Source organism: Xiphophorus maculatus, chromosome 1 (genome assembly GCF_002775205.1).
Source record: "Xiphophorus maculatus strain JP 163 A chromosome 1, X_maculatus-5.0-male, whole genome shotgun sequence".
Taxonomy (NCBI): Eukaryota; Metazoa; Chordata; class Actinopteri; order Cyprinodontiformes; family Poeciliidae; genus Xiphophorus; species Xiphophorus maculatus.
The window spans coordinates 3,482,625-3,502,046 of NC_036443.1; the positions used below are offsets into that span (position 1 = coordinate 3,482,625).

Here is a 19,422-nt window from a genome sequence, read left to right on the forward strand (position 1 = left end):
GACGAGTTGTTTTGCGTTATTTCCAGGCACATCCTGTGGTGTACGAGCAAACCCGAATGCACCACGGAGTCAACCGCGGCCGTAAAGTCCGGTGTTGAAGTGCAAATGACTTCTGTCCTCTAGAGCAGTGGTTCTCAAACTTTTTTCAGTGATGTACCCCCTTAAAAATATAATTTTAGTCAAGTACCCCCTGACACGGGCAAAACATTTTTGGAATAAAAAAGAGGTACAGTGCTGTAAATACCCTGTAAATACTGAATATAAAATTCAGTGTATGAACACACATTTATATTTTATCGAACTTTTTACAAAATAATTTTTCCCAAGACTTATTATGAGTAGCCTACTGATTTTTTAAAGATATTTTGAAAAGCTTCACGTACCCCCTGCAGTACCTCCACGTACCCCCAGGGGTACGCGTACCCCCATTTGAGAACCACTGCTCTAGAGCCTATTTTATTTAGTCAATTAAGCAACTCATAAAAACAGTCCAACATGACGTGTAGAATTGTTGTCTGTTGATATTAAATCACTTTTTGCTATATTTCAAAAGTCGGTCAGACAGAATCACAGCATGGGCATCAAAACTTGACTTTAATGAAAGGCAAACTTGGTTTCAACTATTGTTTATTATAAATTTAGTAAGTAGTAAAAATATGTTTTACAAAAATATTTCGATGATGCAATAATTTACAATTTACACATAAACCTTCCATTCAACTGAAAATGTTCTCAAAATGGGAAAGGAAACAATTATAAGATATTTCATTCATTCTTGGACAATTTGAGATTAGCACAAGGATAAATAAAGCATAAATGTAAACACTGTAAACACTGACCTGGGGATCTAAAAAAAAAAGGTTTTTTTAAATCCATAGGTAACACTTATTTTCAAAGTGTTTCAAATCATAGCAGCATTTTATAAAACATTACACAGTTTTTACATAGCGGTGTCAGTACTTATATTGTGTTCCTGTATGTTACTGCATGCATAAAGTTATAAGTTATAGTGCAAAATTGCATGTATCTGAGGTCCAACTGGAATATAAGGTATGCATAATAATTAGTGGGGAAAGATATTGAGTTGTTTTCAGTAACTATGTTTCTCAGGAGGCTATTGATATGAAATTCACTCCATGTATCAGTAAAAACCCAAGAGATCCCCACATAACAGGAAATCAAAATAAATGAGCCCAGGACATTAGTTATGTGTAAAAAAGTGAAATGACTGGAAAACAAACTACAAAAAGGCACAGAAAGCTGAGAAACCATCCAAAATTTGCCAAACATCAGTTAACATTACTCAGTCCCTCCAGTTTTTTGAAATTCCGTGATTATGGAAATTTATGCAAAATCAACAGATCGCCTCTATTTTTTCACGCTACTGCAAAATTGTGAGTTTTCAGCAAAAAAAAAAAACGTTTAAAAAAACCCATTGGGTTTAAGTGACTTCTAACTTACACCTGCAGGTGGCGGTATTTATTACTTCCACTGCTGCCTCAGTTGTATGGCAACTAGCTTTGCCATACAAGAGATGCCTTGAACTTCTCCCTTGAGTTGTTACTGATATCTGGTGTGAATTTCCAGCCTTTATAACACCTATTTACTACAAAATGATAATGTACATTTTTCCCCACTGCGATTATGTTCAGGCATCCACTCTATCATAGTTCGGCTCCTCCATCTGCTGCTGCTCTCCGTTCAGTGCCGTCCCTGCCTCCTGGATCGCCAGCTGCAGAGCAGCTCCCGTTGGGACGCCGGTGTAGCTTTTCTCTGTGATGTTGTTTATCTTCAGGTAACTGCCGGGTTTGTGCAGGGCCACTCCGTGCAGGTGTGAGAAGAGCAGCGGCAGGTCGCGCGGTACCGTGTAGTGAGCTGCCAGCCTCAGCTCAGTGGGGATGTCCGTTTCCTCGCAGTACTTGAAAACAGCCGCCATGTACTTAGACATGTCTTCTCCCCGGGCCTTGGCCCGTCCCACCTCCTCGCCGATAAGTTGGACGATGGCTCCGCAACTGCAGGCGTTCGACATTAAATCCACGCTGTCGTCGTGAGTCACTTCCGGATCGTATCTCTGCCTGAGTCCCGGAGAACAGATCACCAGAACAAAGTCGTTCTCCCGGATCTGCCGACAGTACCAGGCCACAACTCCCTCCTCGGCAATGCTCAGATAGTCCCAAAGGTCCAGACACACCTGTGAAGACATGCGTATTCATAGCAGTTACAGTTTTCCTAAATTTTGTTGCATGGCAACCCCAAACTATGGTGTATTGTTGGGGGTTTGAGCAATATTTCTTTAGGGAATGCCTCTCAGTTTTGCATTTCCAAGACTCAAAATGTTTGACGCAGGTTTTTAACCAAAACACTGTTTCTAGAAGGTCATATCTTTGTCTGAATGGAACAGAGTACAACCTTCCACTTAATGAAATAGACAGCATTTTGCTGGAGTTATACATAATACAGACAAGATTCAAAGAGTGGAGATATTTTAATGTTTGCAACATGTCCTGTTTGACAGTGTGACACTCAGAATTAGGGGTGGGCATTTATCATATTGTTTATCATTTTATCGTGAAAAACTTATCAAGATAAGAATTTTGATTTATTGTTGTCTTGATAAATTTCAGCTATTGGTGGTAAATAAAAAAAACTGACAGTATGATCGGAGATCTTTTTTTTTTTGTTGCAATTTTCTCCACTGTTTGCTCCAAAAGAATGCCAATAAATATGAGTACATTTAAAAATATGATTGAATGCAGTTAATTTGTAAAGCTTAGTGATATAAATCACACTTTTTTAAGTAAGCAGCGTACTGAAGAACTCGTTTCACATGGAAATGTTTTCCAACAACAATATTTGTGTTTGGGTTGCTATGAATGCTATGCTATGCTATGCAATCACAGCCATACAGTTACCTAACAAACAAGTAATGAATACTAATAAAAATCAAAATCTTCATCATTATCACAACAGTAGCACAAAATATTGCGCTAAAATTATAAGTCCATATCGCCCACCCCTACTAAGAATTGTTTTGTCAGTGCCAAGGTGAGATCCAACACATTTATCTTCACAAGTGGAGCATTACAGCTTTTGCTATGATGCTCCACTTGATATATATATAGCAAAGTTTTAGAAAGTCCTTTTGATTCTTTTAAATGGAAAAGAAAGGGGGAAACAAGTAAGGGAGGAAAGTGTAAAAAATGTTTAAAAAAGGAGATGAGAGCAGAGGAGAGAAAGAAGCCAGCAGCTTAGAAGTCTGTTTCTACACCTGCAGAAAGAGAGAGAAAAACAAACCATAGCAACTAGCAATATATTTATATATAACAAGAAGAACTACAACATCACTGAAAAGTACACAGTGCAAGTTAATACAAGTTGTATTTTGTGGCAACTGCAGCCTAATGTAATGTATCTGAAAACATCTGAATCTAAGCACTTGGGTTTGTGTGTGTGTGCGTGTGTGTGTGCGTGTAGGGGTGTGTGTGCAAAGATTACCCGGGTCGCCATGTGCTGCTGTATGAAGGCTCCCAACTTCATGACGGCTTTGACATGAGCCGCTCCGTCATATCCGCTGTAGCATATCAGTAGACGCGGAGGAGTCGCCCTGTTTCCAGGCAACACCACCGGTTCTTTTAGGGTGTCTTGCTCTTCATACAGGGTGTCGATTTCTGGATGAGAAACAAAAATAACATGTTACACATTTGTGTCAAGCCAAAGTTTGTTTTTGCACGGTTCAATTAGCATGTATTTGCACCTGGGTTTGCATCGAGTTTCTTCCTGTACACCTTTGACCTCCAACACATGAGAGCAGCGAGTAGGACTCCAAAGACAGCGACCACAGCCAGACACACAGCTAACACCACAGCCAAGGATGGAGGAGTAGAGGGAAGAATCTCTGCTGATGGAGGAAGTTTAAATAGGGAAGTTAATGTCCATGTTTTCTAAAAACACTTTACTCAAGACTGTTCAAATTTCAGAACCATAAGAAGAAGAGAATTTTTAAAAAGTCATTAATATGTGAAAGTGAGACTTTTTAAATGCATGTATACTTTACAGGATTAACTCCACTCTTATTAAGAAGACTAAGGTACCGTTTTAAAATCATTTCTGCCAGTTAATTATTCGCACTGATCAGCCTTAATAAGCACAACTTATGTAATTTTAGATCTTTTTGTATATACAATTGATCTCAAAAATGTACACACCCCAGTTAAAAAACTGTGACAATAATACAATATTAAAAACATTTACAAATAGTTGTAAAATGTTGCATCGACCTGCTTTTTTAAGTGTGGGCCTTTTGATTCCCACATACTGACTTGGTAATACTTCACTACTCTGCCTTGTTAAAACTCCTAGAGCCTGGGCACATCTGACAATTTAGAACTGAAGGTTCCTTAAAACCTTCCATACCTTTCTGGACAGAAATCTTGAAGCGCTTTCTTACTGCGTCTACTTCCTTAGCAGCAATCTGTGACGGAAGCAAGAAAGTTTAGCATTAAAGTTCATTTCAGGTTTCAAAATCTGAAAACAGGAGCAGCGATCAGTCTGATTCTTCCCACTATAAGTTCAACATTTTGCTGTGTGTTTACATTTGATCACATGACTAGGGCGGTTGGTTTTGCTACTGATTAATCTATCAATTAGTCTGGCAATTAATGCATTAATCGGAAAGAAACAAATCACCACATTCTACAGATTTTTGATTTGTTACTTAAGTTTTTTATACACAATTATAAATACATAAAAATGCATATAAACAAATGATTCTACAGAGCCCCTGATGGGACATAGGGGGGGAAAAATGTATTTTGCATTATATGCTTAATGTAATTGCTGGTCTATTTTGTATGTAGTCACAATTGTCAATTTAAAACTTAAAGTGTATACACATTTAAAGATCCTCAGTAAAAAAAAATATTATTAACTCTTTGGTGCAAAAAAAGATTGAAAATCGATTTATTCAATGCATTGTTATGTCTGTTTGTGTAAAGTTGTGATGGAACTGTACATAAAAACGGCTCTTTAAACCATTCAGGCCAACACAAAAGAGACACAATCAAAACTGTCTCATCTGACAGGTTTTCATTATCTTGCGATAAAAGCTCAGAAATAGTCCAAAGAGTTTAAATGTATTTCTTTTCTTTCTTTCCTACTTACAGAAAGTTTCTGTTTAAATCATAGGTTTGTGGTGCATTTCTATCCAAAAGAAAGATATATAAAACTTCAGATATTTCACAACAAGATATTAACATATATGAAAAGACTTTATATTAAAGCAGAAAGCAGAATGACCACCGTCAGATAGGCTTACAGTATTCAATTATGCCGCATGAACTAATCAGTACATTATTTCGAGATAATGCAAAAGTTTTGCGAGGGAATGCAAAAGAAAAAAAAAATCCTAAATGTCCCTAAAGGGGTTTCGTATGATTCAAATCCTTTTATAAGTAAGAAAATAAATATTTGTCTAAAATGCAAGATTTTTTTATGTTGTTTTTTTTTCTTCCTTTTTTATTATTCAGTCTGGGCTGCACAGTGGCCCAGACTGTTGCCCTGCAGCAAGAAGGTCCCGGGGTCTTTCTGCATGGAGTTTGCATCTTCTCCCTGTGCATGCGTGGGTTCTCTCTGGGTTCTCCAGCTTCCTCCCACAGTCCAAAAACATGACTGTTAGGTTAATTGGTCTCTCTAAATTCTCCCCAGGTGTGAGTGTGTGTGTGCATGGTTGTGTTGCCCTGCGACAGACTGGCGACCTGTCCAGGGTGACCCCACCTCTCGCCCGAAATGTTAGCTGGAGATAGACACCAGCACCTCCCGACCCCACTAGGGACAAGGGTGTTAGAAAATGGATGGATGGATTATTCAGTCTTTATGATGCCAGATTTTTGACAATCATGCACGAGTTTGAATAATCTATAAAACTACCATTCATAATAAAATCAATTTATAGTGTGATTTAATGTAATAAAGTGTAAAAAACCCCAAAAACTTCAGGGGTACAAAGGTTTTTCATCCAGCCTGAACATGACAGACATTACATGACACTGGCTAGGTTACAAACTCTTGTCTGTTAACAATACCTGGAATTATCTGAAACACTAAATGGATTAATGTTGCTGCTGTAACAATAATAATTTTTTTTTTAAATGTCAAAAATCAGCAGAGTCTTACCTCACAGGTGTAGTTGGTTCCTTCATGAAGGTCACTCAGCTGAAAACTGTGGTGGGTTTTGTTTTCTAAGGAATCCTAAGAAAAATCACAACAGTGTTTTGTTTTTCCTCCATTTATTATACATATTCAAAGCATAAAAAATAAAACAGACCAACTAATGCAAACACAATGCACAGACCCGGAATATCTGAGGATTGTCATGGGGAAGGATGTTAAAAAAAATTCAACAAGTCACATCAATGTCGCAAGACTAGAAACAGGAAGGAAGAGAAAAAAATGTATCTCATCTTTACATATATTTATTCATTTTGGGGGCAACATTTAACGACAAATACTGCCCTATATTTGAAAAAAAACGTAATCCATTTGTTCTAATTCTTAATAAATCCTTCCATAATATATACCTTTGTTGAAAAAGTCATCCTCTCCAAAAAATAAAATAAAACTATTGAATTTTGTTTTACAATGAAACAATGCAACAGCATCTTTTAAGTTATCTTTCCAAATTAGGACAATTATATATACTTGCATTGTTGTGAATATGTTGGTGTACTTTCTTCCACTTATTCTATAAAATTAGCCAGGAAAACTGCGATAACTACCCTGGCAAAAACTAAGGGAATGTTTGTCCAACCAAACATAAATGCATTTTCTAAACACTAGGGGGCAGCCTGGAGATGGAATTACAGCCTGTGTAAGTGGAAACAGGGCATCTAAGTCTACAGAAACCTTTTTCAAATATAATTTAAAAAATTTAATATTACAAACAGAATCCAAGTCACGCAACATCAGTGACAAAGGATCTGCATTTCTCCCCCTCTGAGAAAAGAACTGATTGAAAATTGGGCCAAACACCCACCCAGCATTTACCTCGTGTGACCACTTGGGGGTGCTGTTGTTAATTTTTAGTGAAAGGGCAAGTAAGAGCGTTAGGAGTGAAAGGATGTTCATTCTTTAAAACTGGGTTAAAACTAAAGCCAAATTACTACAAATTGAAAAGAAAAATGAAACACACTCACCAGAATTATGTCTGTGTATTTCACTTCTCCGTCTCCACGGCAAAGACAGAAGTACCTTCTGATCCCCATGATTGGTGGAGCCAAGTTAAAAGTCACAATGACAACCGAGTCGTCCTGCTGGACCTTAATGTGCTGCGGGTACCAGTCTGCAACCGTTTCACAAAATACTTAAATGCAGAGTTGATCTTAAGAGGAAATGTTCCTCTCAGGTTACAATAAACTTGTGTTTCTTACCTTGCTTACACTGCTCCAAACCATTCTTCTCTGCACATGCTGGAAAGACAGAGAACTTGTAACTATACCTAACCCAATATAGAAAGAGGAGGGCTAAGTTTTGTGAGCACACACAAGATGAGAAGTCATGACTGATACAATCTAAAATGAATTTACACAATAAATAATAAACAAACAACAATAAATGTTGCTACGAAGCAACTAGTTAGGTCCTCATCTGTGTGCATCGAGGTTTCACATTGTGACAGAATACCAAGCCTACAGCTTCTTACAGCGAGTGTTGAAGTAGAAACTTTGGTAAAACTTGTCCCACTGCTCAGGAACCGGCAAAGCCATGACAGTAACGGCATACTGGGATCCCAAGGAGAGGCCGGGAAATGGGTCCGACTTGTAGAACTGTAAAAATAATATATACGTATATATTTTTTAAATCCAGCACAATGGGACTCGTTTAAAAATATTGGAATGACTGTATTGTGCCCAGGATTATTGGCTTTGCTGACTGAATAATGATGCAAACCAAACTTCTCAATTTATTATAAACCTTTTGACGATGAAAGAAGACAGAGATGGAAAGCAGCCATCAACCATAATGACTGGCAGCTCTTGGTGTATTCTCAGATTTGCAGCAAAGAAGACTAATGTTTACGTACTTCATCTAAGGGTTAGATCTGTACCTAATCATTAACAACCATCATGTATGATGGTTACTAATGATTAGGTACCGTTATGTACCTAATCATTAGAAAACGCCCCACCATCATGTATGAAAAAACTGTTCAACATCTAGACTTTGTATGCTTTCAAGTCTGCTCCAGGGGCAGTGCTGTTTATGATATAGTGATGAAAATAATGTGGTGTGAATTCAAGCAAAGTCAGCGATTTAATCAAACAACAAACACATCAGGAGGGAGAAGACATGGGGCGGTTTCTAGGCTAGCTAAGTCCAAGTTGGACAAACCAGCTTGATGCTTTGAAGAGGAATTTGGAAAAACAATCACAGTCAATACACCCGTCCCTCACTTCTGACGTCCATCAAAGTGCCACAACCCGATTGGCTGACGCAGTAGCAAAGGGTCAATATACAAGCTACAAGCATTTGCTCAGCAAACTAGGTGCTAGATATATAGAAAAGTGGCAGCTAAAAACTAAATGATTAAAAATTTGATTTAAAATTTTGAAATTTGTCTCATCAATGAGCTACAAATGGGAATTAAATCAGCCAATATGAAAATGCTGAATGATATTTACAGTTAAGAATGAAATGCCCGGGCGTGCCGTGGTGGCGGAGGGGTTAGCACGACCCACATTCAGAGGCAACGAAGCCTCGACGCGGCTGTCACAGGTTCGACTCCGGGACCCGACGACGTTTACCGCATGTCTTCCTCTCTCTCCTTCCCCCTTTCCTGTCAGCCTACTTTGAAAAAGGGACACTAGAGCCCACAAAAAGACCCCTTGCGGGGTGATAAAAAATAAATAAAAAAAAGAATGAAATGCCCAGGCAGGTTTTAGCGTAAAGTAATTCTTTAATTTCACCAATATGTTTTTTTCTGACTAAAAATAATATTAATGTTTTGGAGAGGCTCAGGTGGATTTTTAAAAAATAGTAAATGAAATACTTTTTTTAAACTCAAAACTGAAACTTTTACATTGTTTTATCCTCAGAGATTTTCTCCAACTCCCAGTCAAGTCATCAATCAGTCCCTAAGCATCAACACTCAAAAATCTTAAAAAGTGATTTGTCATAAATCTTCCACTTTTCTCTTTCGGTAAAAGCTCAAGTAAAAGTAGCCTTTTGCATAAATCAGTGTGAGCTTTCATTGTGCAAACCAGCTGGACGGTTTGAAGAGAAACAAAGGGAATGCCGCCTTTTATACCGTTTGAGCATGAGCAGCAGAGAGGGAGATGTTACGGCTGAAGAGCAACAGCTGGCAGGCAACAGCAGTCCCTCCCAACGCCTGCACAGACACTTGAAAGCCTCGCAAGAAGGCAATTCCTGCAGAAAGCACAAAACAAAACAGCAAGAAAACATCCTTATTAAACATAATTAATAACATTAACATAATGATGCTATATGCAGACAGCAATATTTGATAAACAGTCTCTGTGTCACAGGTGTACGATAAATACAGTTCAGTTGTACCCAAGATTCGGTCATAGCCTACTGGGAGTAAATGACAAATGTTTAGTTCTTGTTTTTCAGGAAGTCTTTAGAGAGAATCAAGGTAACTCATATCCACAACAACACATCTGGATTAGGGGTCTTATGTCGTCTTGTTTACGATAACGCCGGCGGTCGCAGTTGCGGGAACATGAAAGCTAAAAACCAAAACACTGACCGACGGTCATTACTTCAACAGAGATGTCTGTGACAGATGGAAGAAATTAAAATGAACAAAGTTCTTGACCATTATTAAATCAAATCTAATTTTATTTGTATAGCACATTTCAGCAGCAAGGCAACACAGAAACACAATGCAACATAGAATCAACAATCAAAACACGACATTAAATAAAGTTCCATCATTAAATTTGTAATTGATTACGTTTCAAATACAATTCTAAACAGGTGGGTTTTTAGTCTAGATTTAAAAGAAGTCAGTGTTTCAGCTGTTTTACAGTTTTCTGGAAGTTTGTTCCAAATTTGTGGTGCATAGATGCTGAAAGCTGCTTCTCCTCGTTTGGTTCTGGTTCTGGGGATGCAGAGCAGAACCAGAACCAGAACCGGAACCTGAGAGGTCTGGAAGGTTGATACAACAACAGCAGATCTTTAATGTATTGTGGTGCTAAGCCGTTCAGTGATTTGTAAACTAACAACAGTATTTTAAAGTCTATTCTTTGAGCTACAGGGAGCCAGTGGAGGGACTTTAAAACTGGTGTTATGTGATCTGTCTTCCTGGTTTTAGTGAGAACGTGAGTGTTAACAAGCCTTTAGCTTTTGTTGTTTTTATGACATATTTTGGCGTTGAGCCTTTTTAAAAGGAGGATTTCATTTTATATTAAAACAAGACTCTTCGTTTTATACATAATGTGTAAATAATCCCCAATTAAAGTTCTTTATTTGTTTAGTGCTTATTGCTTTTACTTTATCTGTTTTATCTACGATAAACTTAGTTTTAGGTTTGTTGCCTTTATTCTGAAAAGGAAACTTCTGGTTTATGAGTTAATGAACAACATCTTAAAGACAACAATTATTAATTATTAGCCAAGAGGCACAAGGTATGCTTAGTTTGTAAATAAGTATGTTTTCGATATTGAGAAAATAAAACTGTGTATTTGTTTTATCACATAGTAAAACTACAGTTGTTTTTTTCTACAGCATTACATTTTAAGTTTTAAATGTAATGCTGTAAGGATCTGGTCTTTTAGCTTCCACTGTGTTGTTTTGTGTGAATACATTCCCAGTTCTTATGGTGAAACTAAGGGTTTATTTCTATTATTAAAGACAACTTGAGAGGGGAAACACTTTGTAACATCCTGTAAAGCTAATATTCTGCTGAACCACATCAGTTTGTTTCATTTTGTGGTTTTAAGTATTTTGAGATACACTCTGTAACTGATTTCAGACTGATTTTTTGCTGTCCAAAATTAGTTTACATTTATATTTATCTATTTTATACTTTCTTTAACACACGTATTGTCTGATTTTCTATATGTTTATATATGTGTAAAAAAAAATTTCTAGTGATTGTTTATGAAAGAAGAAAAACAAACTCTGTTTTGAAGTTACATATTTGTTTGGCCAAATAATAATAATAATAATAATAATAGGAACATAGATTAACTCTAGTCTTGATAATAACTTTTTATTACTTCTCCTTATTTTGCTGCTGGAATGCAATGGCTCTTTTTTTTTTTTTTCTTTTTTTTTTAAAAAGAACCCTTACTTATGAGTTACTACACATCTGGACGGGCGCCTGGTTTTATGACAAGATCTCCAAGTTGGCACGCTTTGCAGATTTGTTCAAATCAAGCATTAAAAAGGTGCCTGACAGAGAAGAAGTCTGAACTATGTAGTACAACTTCATGGCACAAAAAAATCTCAGTCAAACTCAGTAAAGTCTGTAGCTGTAATACAACAAGTTAGGAAACGTTCAAACTGCATAAACACTTTTGTACGTTGCTCTAAAATAAAAGCAAGACATTTAAGAGGAATGTCTTGTTTGCTACAGAGTTGCATCACCTCCTAGTTTAACAACTCTCCTTTAGGCAGCGAAACTGTTTTATAGGAAACCTTTTTCTCCTGTTCTTGTTTGGAAGAGCTTAAAGTTACTACTCATCTGGACGGGCGCCTGGTTTTATGACAAGCTCTCCAAGTTGGCACGCTTTGCAGATTTGTTCAAATCAAGCATTAAAATGGAGGCTGACAGAGAAGAAGGCTGAACTAGCACTTAGCCTAATGATGATATAAAACTGGAAATTAACCTCCAGCTGAGAAATGCTTTACCTTTTTTTTTTATTGAGCTTTGCTAAAAGAACAAGAAAGAAAATTACCCAAAATGACTCACAAGGCATTACCCCTCAGAAGGTGTTTTTAGGTGAAGAGTGTGAGTGAACATACCATAGTGGCTGGGCTTCCAGGAGACGATGACGGTGTCAGATTTAGGGTTGGACTCGTGTACGAACTCGACCTTCACATCGTCCGGTGCTTGGACATAATGCTCACAGATCGATGGGTCTTCATCTCCGAGCAGCTCCAAGCAAGGCCATGGGATACAGCCTGGGGAGGATCAATAATATGGCAAAATTATTATTATTTTAATTACAGGGTGACAATGTGACAGTATAGCACAACAAATTAGTAGCAACATGCTTTTGGAAAGTGACGTTTTTTTGTATCAACTTTCTGGTCAATTTTATTAAAACTGATCACCTTTCTTTCATCTGCTTGTGACATTTTGGTCTAGAACATCAAGTTCTAGACCAAATATTACATTGATAATTGATTAAATCGATATTCCTGGCTACCATTACAGCATGGAGATAAAAGGTCCAAAGAAAATCCACAGTAAACTTAAATACTATGTATTGAAATACATTTAAACGTGTGTAGATTATGAGTATGAGAGGAGCAGGAAATAATAAGATCTTGTATCTTCTGCCTGCTCCTTTTCCAACAAATAATGTTAAATTGCATGCCGATGGGCATGATCATTTGTTTTACATTTTATTTTTTCTTGTTTTTGCTTTTTGTCTGTTTGAAATAAATAAAATAAAAATTTAAAATGAATACATTAAATTAAAATTGAATTAAAATATGTGAACCCAAATAAATAAAAAAGCATTCAAACATTCAGTGTGTGCCGCCAGGCTGAATGTGACTTACCATGGTGGGAGACAAGACCCACTTTCTTCTTAATGTCATCTCCGGTTACTCTGCAGTATTCACATTCAGGTCTTCCCTGCAGAGCAGAAGGTTTGTGGTCAGATTCAGTTTCAACTTCCTTTTTCTTTGAATTCCTAACGAATGTCTGCAGACCAACATAAGGAAAACAAGAGGCCAATAATGAATCTCCAGTTGCTTCATGGAGCTCAGCTGGAAAATCTCAACTTCCCGAGATGCCTCCTCTCTCAAACTTTAAGGACAGTATGCTTTGATACTTTCCATCTGCAAGAGCGTTACAAAGTTGGTTCAGTCAGACTTTGAAAATACTAGCATGTGATGAACTTGAGGAGAAACAATCATATTAACTGCATCAAACAAAACTTTGGCGTTTTTGTTTAGAAAATAAGGTGAACAAAGAAAGCCGTTCTGGAGACTTATCTTGTTCAAATATTGTATAAGTTCCTTAAATTGAAACCTACCAACTTCCAATTTCCTTCTTTTCCTTTCAACTTTGACATGCTTATTCAACCACAAACTTGTTGCACATGGTCTACCTACAGGCATGGAGTTTTACATCATATATCTGCTTTGACAAAGCCAGTAGATCTAATTAACAGTGAAAAGGTTTGATGGGATTTAAATTGGAAGCAGACCTACAGGAAGACTGGGCTTTTTCATCCACAAGCAGGACCATTTGTTTCCCTGAGTTAACAGTAAAACAAAAACGTAACTTAAAACAGGTGATTATTACAGTTGGATGGTTTTCAGTCTGACCAGCTCGCCAGCAGCAGATGTAAACTAAAAAGCTGGAATAGGAGATGCTTACACCTTCCAGGGGAGTTCTTCTACTCCGCTGGGACTTTTGCTCTCAGTGAAAACAATCCAAGGACCACACATGCAACCACTGTGTTTATACTGGCCTAATGACATTCTATACGATAACCTTGGAACCAAAGTTTGATGGTATTTACACAGAAATATAGAACACAAACAAACCGAAAAAGTGGTAATTGTTTCAAATGCTGCTAAAATAATGTGATATATTATTACAGCTAAAGTAACATGAACTATAACATGTATAGCAGCATTAAGGGGATCAGCCTGTGGTTCTCCAAGCCTTCATCCAACAATGCAGATACAATGTATCTGCAGTCAGTTTGCTGGCCAATCAAACACAGTACCAACGGTCGTGATTCATGTTCTGTCCTGTCTATGCTGTGTTTAAACACAGTTTAAACACAAGTAGGGCCCCGCCCTACTTAAACATCTCTCAGCCTTTATCTCCTTGCCAGATTATCGACAGCCATGATCCAGTAGAGATCCAGCTGTTCCTTCCAAGCCTTCAGTGTTGTATTGCCTGCCCCTCAAGTTAAGTTTGCTCTCTCTGTCCTCCTGTGTATGACCTCTGCCTGATTACCGTCAAAGTCCCTGGGTGTTGCCTTTTGGATCTCCTTGTGGAGATCTTCATTGCTTCCACAGAAGCCTGTTCAACCTGGTTGCCTGCTCCTCCCTGTCATCCTACCCTCAGTTCCTCTGCTCCACCTGTCCACTGCTCTACAGGTCAGTTAAGCTGAATGTTTAAAAGACACCCCTCCTTTATCCATGCATCACCAGCCTTCTCCCTTCTCTTTCGTGCTGTTTGATGACTTCATCCTGAACAGCAACCAGAATCTGAAAATAAATTAAACTTGTTTTTTCCTTTGCATTCTCCTGTGTGTGGTTGAATTTCCGGGTCCCTACAACCAACATGGTCACTGAAGCAGCTTTTGGTACCTTTGGCAGTGTGGGCAGGTGCCAAGTCTTGTTGAAAAATGAAATCAAAATCTCCATAAAGCTTGGCAGAAGATGGAAGCATCAAGTGCTCTAAAATTGCCAGGTGGTTGAATTCAGAAAATCAAGTGGACCAATGCCAGCAGATATGCTGGTATTGGTCAAACTATCACTGAACATGGAAATTTCACTCTGGACTTTGAGCAATGTGGATTCTGGGCTTCTGGATTTATTTATTTTTCCTTCAGATTTTGGTTTTTTGACTCCCAATGAAATATAAACTTTATATTCATCTGAAAATAGGACCGATGAGCAACAGTTAAAACATCTGCTAAGTCAAGCTATGCTGTCTGTTTTGGCTGCATAGGTATCAACACAGATGCCTATGCAGGTATCATTGACTGCGGTCAAAGTTCAACAATTTTTAACTTAAGAGTACAATGCAAGCTCCACTGACCTCTGTTCCATTTGCCTTTGTTACAAGGCAAATGTATACATTCAGAGCTCAATGTATCTGGTACTGCTTCCAGTCTGAAAGATAATTTAGGATAGAAATGACCTTTATCTGAAGCTTTCAGAACCAACTCACAGAGAACTGCTCAACCATGCAAAATTGGAAAAAGTCTGGCATGACTTCAAACCGTCTAAACTGGTAGTCCAGGAAAGAGAGCCTTAAAGAAGAGTAGAGTAGAGACAAACCCCAAGACCTTAATTTGTAGTTCTACAGAGTAAAGCCTGGATATTTATACCCCGTCTTTTATATAAAAAGAAAACACGGCGTTATGGATCCTTTCCCTGCTTTGTTCAAGACCAAAACAGACCAACAAAGTAGATCGAAGCCTGTGGTTTAACCATGACAAAATGTGGAATTCAAGGGCTATTAAAACTTTCACAAGGCACTTTAAAGTTACGTACTGAACTTATTAGGTTGGTGCCTCAGAGCTTCCATGTTTTTGTTTCTCTTGTGATTGAACAACATTAATTTAATTCAGTTCACATTCAGTTCCAGCAGTTTCTGGTTAAGCCCTTTTCTTTTTGAGGCTCATCTGCTTTCGATTATACAATTTAATCCTCGACTTCCAACCAGATGGTCATTTCTTCAGTCTACAGCCTTCTCAATGATTAGAACATTCTATTGCCTTATATGTCCTTCTTCTGAAATGATGCTCAGCCTGTCATGAAAACAATGCAGAACAATTTCATCCAACTGCAATATTAAAAGTTTGACTTGTTTTCTATTACTAATCCACTATTAACTAATTCCACTGTAGTTATATTGCTGTTGTACAACCTTTGTATTTACAGTAGTTTAGCATTCCTCATTTTTATCAACCTGATTAAACAATGTTCACAGATGAACATAATGCATTACAAGCAAAATGTATTTTTGCTTTCCGTTTAGATTGAAGTGTAAGAAAAAGATGTTGGTCCAGTTAGCCGTTGGACATTCTCATATTGTGCGCAGCGCTCAAGAGAGAACAGTTAGCCCACGTGTTTATGCAAATTTCATTAAGAATATATACATCATTAGTAAAAGTTAATAGCTTTAATAAGGTTTGAGGTTGAGAAAGATTTGATAAAAATCAAAAATTTAGGCTTGTTACCATATTTAAACCGCTAAAGCTAGTTAACCTGCTAGTTAACCTGCTAGTTAACCTGCTAGCAAGCTGCGATGATTCATCTTGAGACAGTTGATATACATGACTGGGAAAAAAAGGGCTTCAAGTTGTTAGAATACATGTGAAATATTTAATACTCCTTAAGTCAGATTTTATGCTTTACTACCAAATCAGGTCATATTTGTGATTTTGTTTAAAACTTGTCCACAGCCATGTTCAATTATCAGGTGTTTTTTTTAAAAAAAATTTATGTCAACCTGCAATCTGAACTGGCAGGTTTTAAATTTAACGGGGGCTGATTCTAGACTGACATTTTTTAAATACTAATTATTATACAGTGTTTTAATTATTTAAAACAACAATATTTTGACTATATGAATAATAAAGTAAAAAATATAATAAATTTGTTGAGTCTTATGTTTTTCCACTTAAAACCTTTCAGCTAGGACCTGGTTTGTTTTCAGTATTTTAGTTCATTAGGAGCAACATGATATTCAAAATCAGACAGAAGTGAACAAATTTTGTTGAAACTACGTTGGTTGGAATTTAAATTTTCCAAGCTGGGAGAAGGACCAAAAATTTGTAGTGTTAGTTTTCCAAACATCTGTGCATCGTCATCTCAGTAAGAGCACTGGCAGCGTACTTTTGGCAGATTGCAATGTTTTTATTTATCAATGCAGTACAAACAGGATGGAACTGTTTTAAATTCTCTCCTGTTTAGCTCATTCTAAATAAGGAGTAATTATTGTCTGACAGATAAATCTGTTACTCTAGGGAAATGATAAAACACACTGAAGAAGACATTTGCTAAGTTAAAAAAAAAAAAAAAAAAACACCCCAGAAATATCAAACCACGAAGTCCCCAAAACTCAAAGGCATCTTGAATTACAGAAAATGTTTCTTTTTACTTGAATAAATAAAATGAAGTTATGATGGCCATCTGAAAGTGAATACAAAGTAGGAGAAAATATTTAGTTAAGGGGAGAATCTACATTTTGAGAACATTTCCACAGGGCAGCTTTTTCTTTAAATTTTGTTGCAACAAAGAAAGTACAGTTAGTTGGTAGATATTAGGTGCGGGTCAGTTTTTATAAAAATAAAAACATAATGAATCTTATATTTTTATTAAATAGGTGTAAATCTTTCACTAATCGAGTAATTTATGAAGTCAAATGATCCCATCAATACGTTCATTTTCTGCAAGCTTTATTTTGAATTCTTCATCGGTTTTGGAAAGACTCCATTTTATTAAAGGGTTTCCAAAATTGTGACCATATATATTAGTTTCTATTCACACTATTTAAACTTCATGCTCTGGCAGCAATAAATCTGAGTGCTTCTACCTTCATGCTGTCCAACCCATCACTGTGTAAAAACAAAAAGTATTTGCCTTGAGCATAAATACATACCGTCTAACCTTCCTTCTGGCAGGTGAGCTGATGAGCGCCAAAAATCTCGACAAACCTGATACAAAAATAAATAATGGGGGAGGCTGCAGGAAGCAAAACAAGCTTCAATCACAGCTAACGTCACTGTATGTTTAAGTAGAACAAAAATCAGTTTTTTGTTTTTTTTCCCTTTGACTAAATCTGAACCACTTTTTCTACCTCCAAACAATGTTCTTGCATCTTGAAAAATCTTTTAGAGATTATTTCTAGATTTAATGTGAAACAAACGTTTCTTGCTAACTTTGAGATTATGCACACTTACCATTTTAAACCTTTGGAAGTCAGATATTAACTAAAACGAAAACATGACGTGGGTTGAAAAATTGTACCTAAGTAAGCTCAGCAGGACATTAACATATTTTTACTGAGGTAAAAATAATCTGTCAAGAAAAGACCCGTAAAAGTGAAAAAGTCATTTGTAAAAATTCTGTTTCAGAAACTGGTGTGACAGACGGAGAAACATAATTTTATGTGCAAATTCTGGGATTTTAAACACGTTTTTCTTTTTAAACTCCAAAATAAAAGATTCATTCAAATAAATCACATAACTACAAAACAGCAAACAAATGTATCCAATTCATTTGTTCTTGTTATCAAACTATGAAAATAATATAGTAGGTAATGATACTCGTGGCACTTCACTTTTTCCACATTATATGTTTCAGCCTCATTCCAAATTGAATTAATCTTTTTCCTGAAAAGTCTACACTCTAATCCCATACATTATTGTAACAAACATTATGTTAGAACACAGTTAATTAAGGACGTCCAGTGACAATCTTGTTCATTTCCGTTTTGATATCTAAATAGTACAGAGGGCTCAGGTGATAGAACATTAGACAATAAATTGTGAAATAATATTACTTGAAATAAAAGTACGGTGTAGTAAAACTACTACAAAAAGAAGAGTGACCCACGCTGTGGTTAAAATAATGTGCAAATTGAATTTTCTTTGGATTATTTAATGTCTTCCTCTGTATCAGAGCTGCTGGTTTAGGTCAAGTGAAAACAGTTTTTTCTTCTGTTAAATTCTCCGTTACCAGTCATGCGTTCCAAGCTAGATATAGCTTTTCATACGAGTACAATTTGGAAACGTGACCTTGCGTCGTACAACTATTCATATTCGACGTTTGTATGGCTTCATTTTACACTGCAAACCCCAAACAGTCAAACAGTTTCTGCTGTGTGCTTTTCCTCAGCTACAGCGGAGAGCGTCACATGAAGCGAGCCTCCACGGACAGGCGAACCTACCTGTCGGATACATTCCAGGCTGCAGTTCTGAGGGGCGACGGCTGAAACCGGGACTTCCGTCTGAGCCCACAAAGGCTGGGACGCAACCAGCAGCAGGTACAAAGTTAGCGCCGACCCCCACATGCTGCTACCACAACCACGACATCGTTCACAGGCGGCAAAAACACTAAGGCGCTCTGTCGGAAGCCCGACTTTTAAGGGCAGTTGCTGTGAAAGCACAAGAAGCCAGGAGGAGGGAAAACGGCAAGGAGGGGAGTGGTGTCCCGAGGCCACAGGTGGAGCAGTGGCTGCGTAGGCAGCGTGACACTACCAGATGTGGTCCACCTGGATCGGAGCCGGAAACATGCGGGACGCTTAGCTCCAGTGGCGGTTCTACTCTTTTTTTTTTCATGCGGACACAGAAAAAAAAAAGAGAAAAGAATGAAAGCTCTGAAGCTATTAATGAAAACTGTGACTCTATCAAGTGCAACAGCATCAGCTTCATGTTTAATTAATTGCAAAAGTAAAACTGTGAAAGTAAAAAAAAATGATTTTGGTCCAACGTATCAGTTAGCTACCATTACTATGTAACACATATAAGAAAC

The 19,422-nt window shown here is 37.3% G+C and overlaps 1 protein-coding gene across 2 annotated transcripts; it reads right to left on the bottom strand.

Annotated features, from left to right (window-relative positions):
• Window positions 1–616: 616 nt before the first annotated feature.
• On the bottom strand, window positions 617–19,156 carry LOC102216718 (interleukin-17 receptor D-like). 2 transcript variants are annotated; one of them, XM_023333533.1, is made up of 12 exons: window positions 18,839–19,156; window positions 12,751–12,826; window positions 11,986–12,144; window positions 9,302–9,420; window positions 7,697–7,820; window positions 7,425–7,463; window positions 7,191–7,336; window positions 6,172–6,246; window positions 4,414–4,471; window positions 3,755–3,895; window positions 3,496–3,668; window positions 617–2,191 (listed from the first exon to the last, which is right to left on the bottom strand). In XM_023333533.1, exons 1-12 carry the CDS (start codon window positions 18,959–18,961, stop codon window positions 1,649–1,651), a joined length of 1,776 nt encoding a protein of 591 aa, XP_023189301.1. In that variant the 5' UTR covers window positions 18,962–19,156; the 3' UTR covers window positions 617–1,648. The 2 variants fall into 2 exon arrangements, with proteins under 2 accessions (XP_023189301.1, XP_023189292.1); XM_023333524.1 differs by having other exon boundaries at window positions 3,755–3,898; window positions 18,839–19,155.
• Window positions 19,157–19,422: the final 266 nt, after the last annotated feature.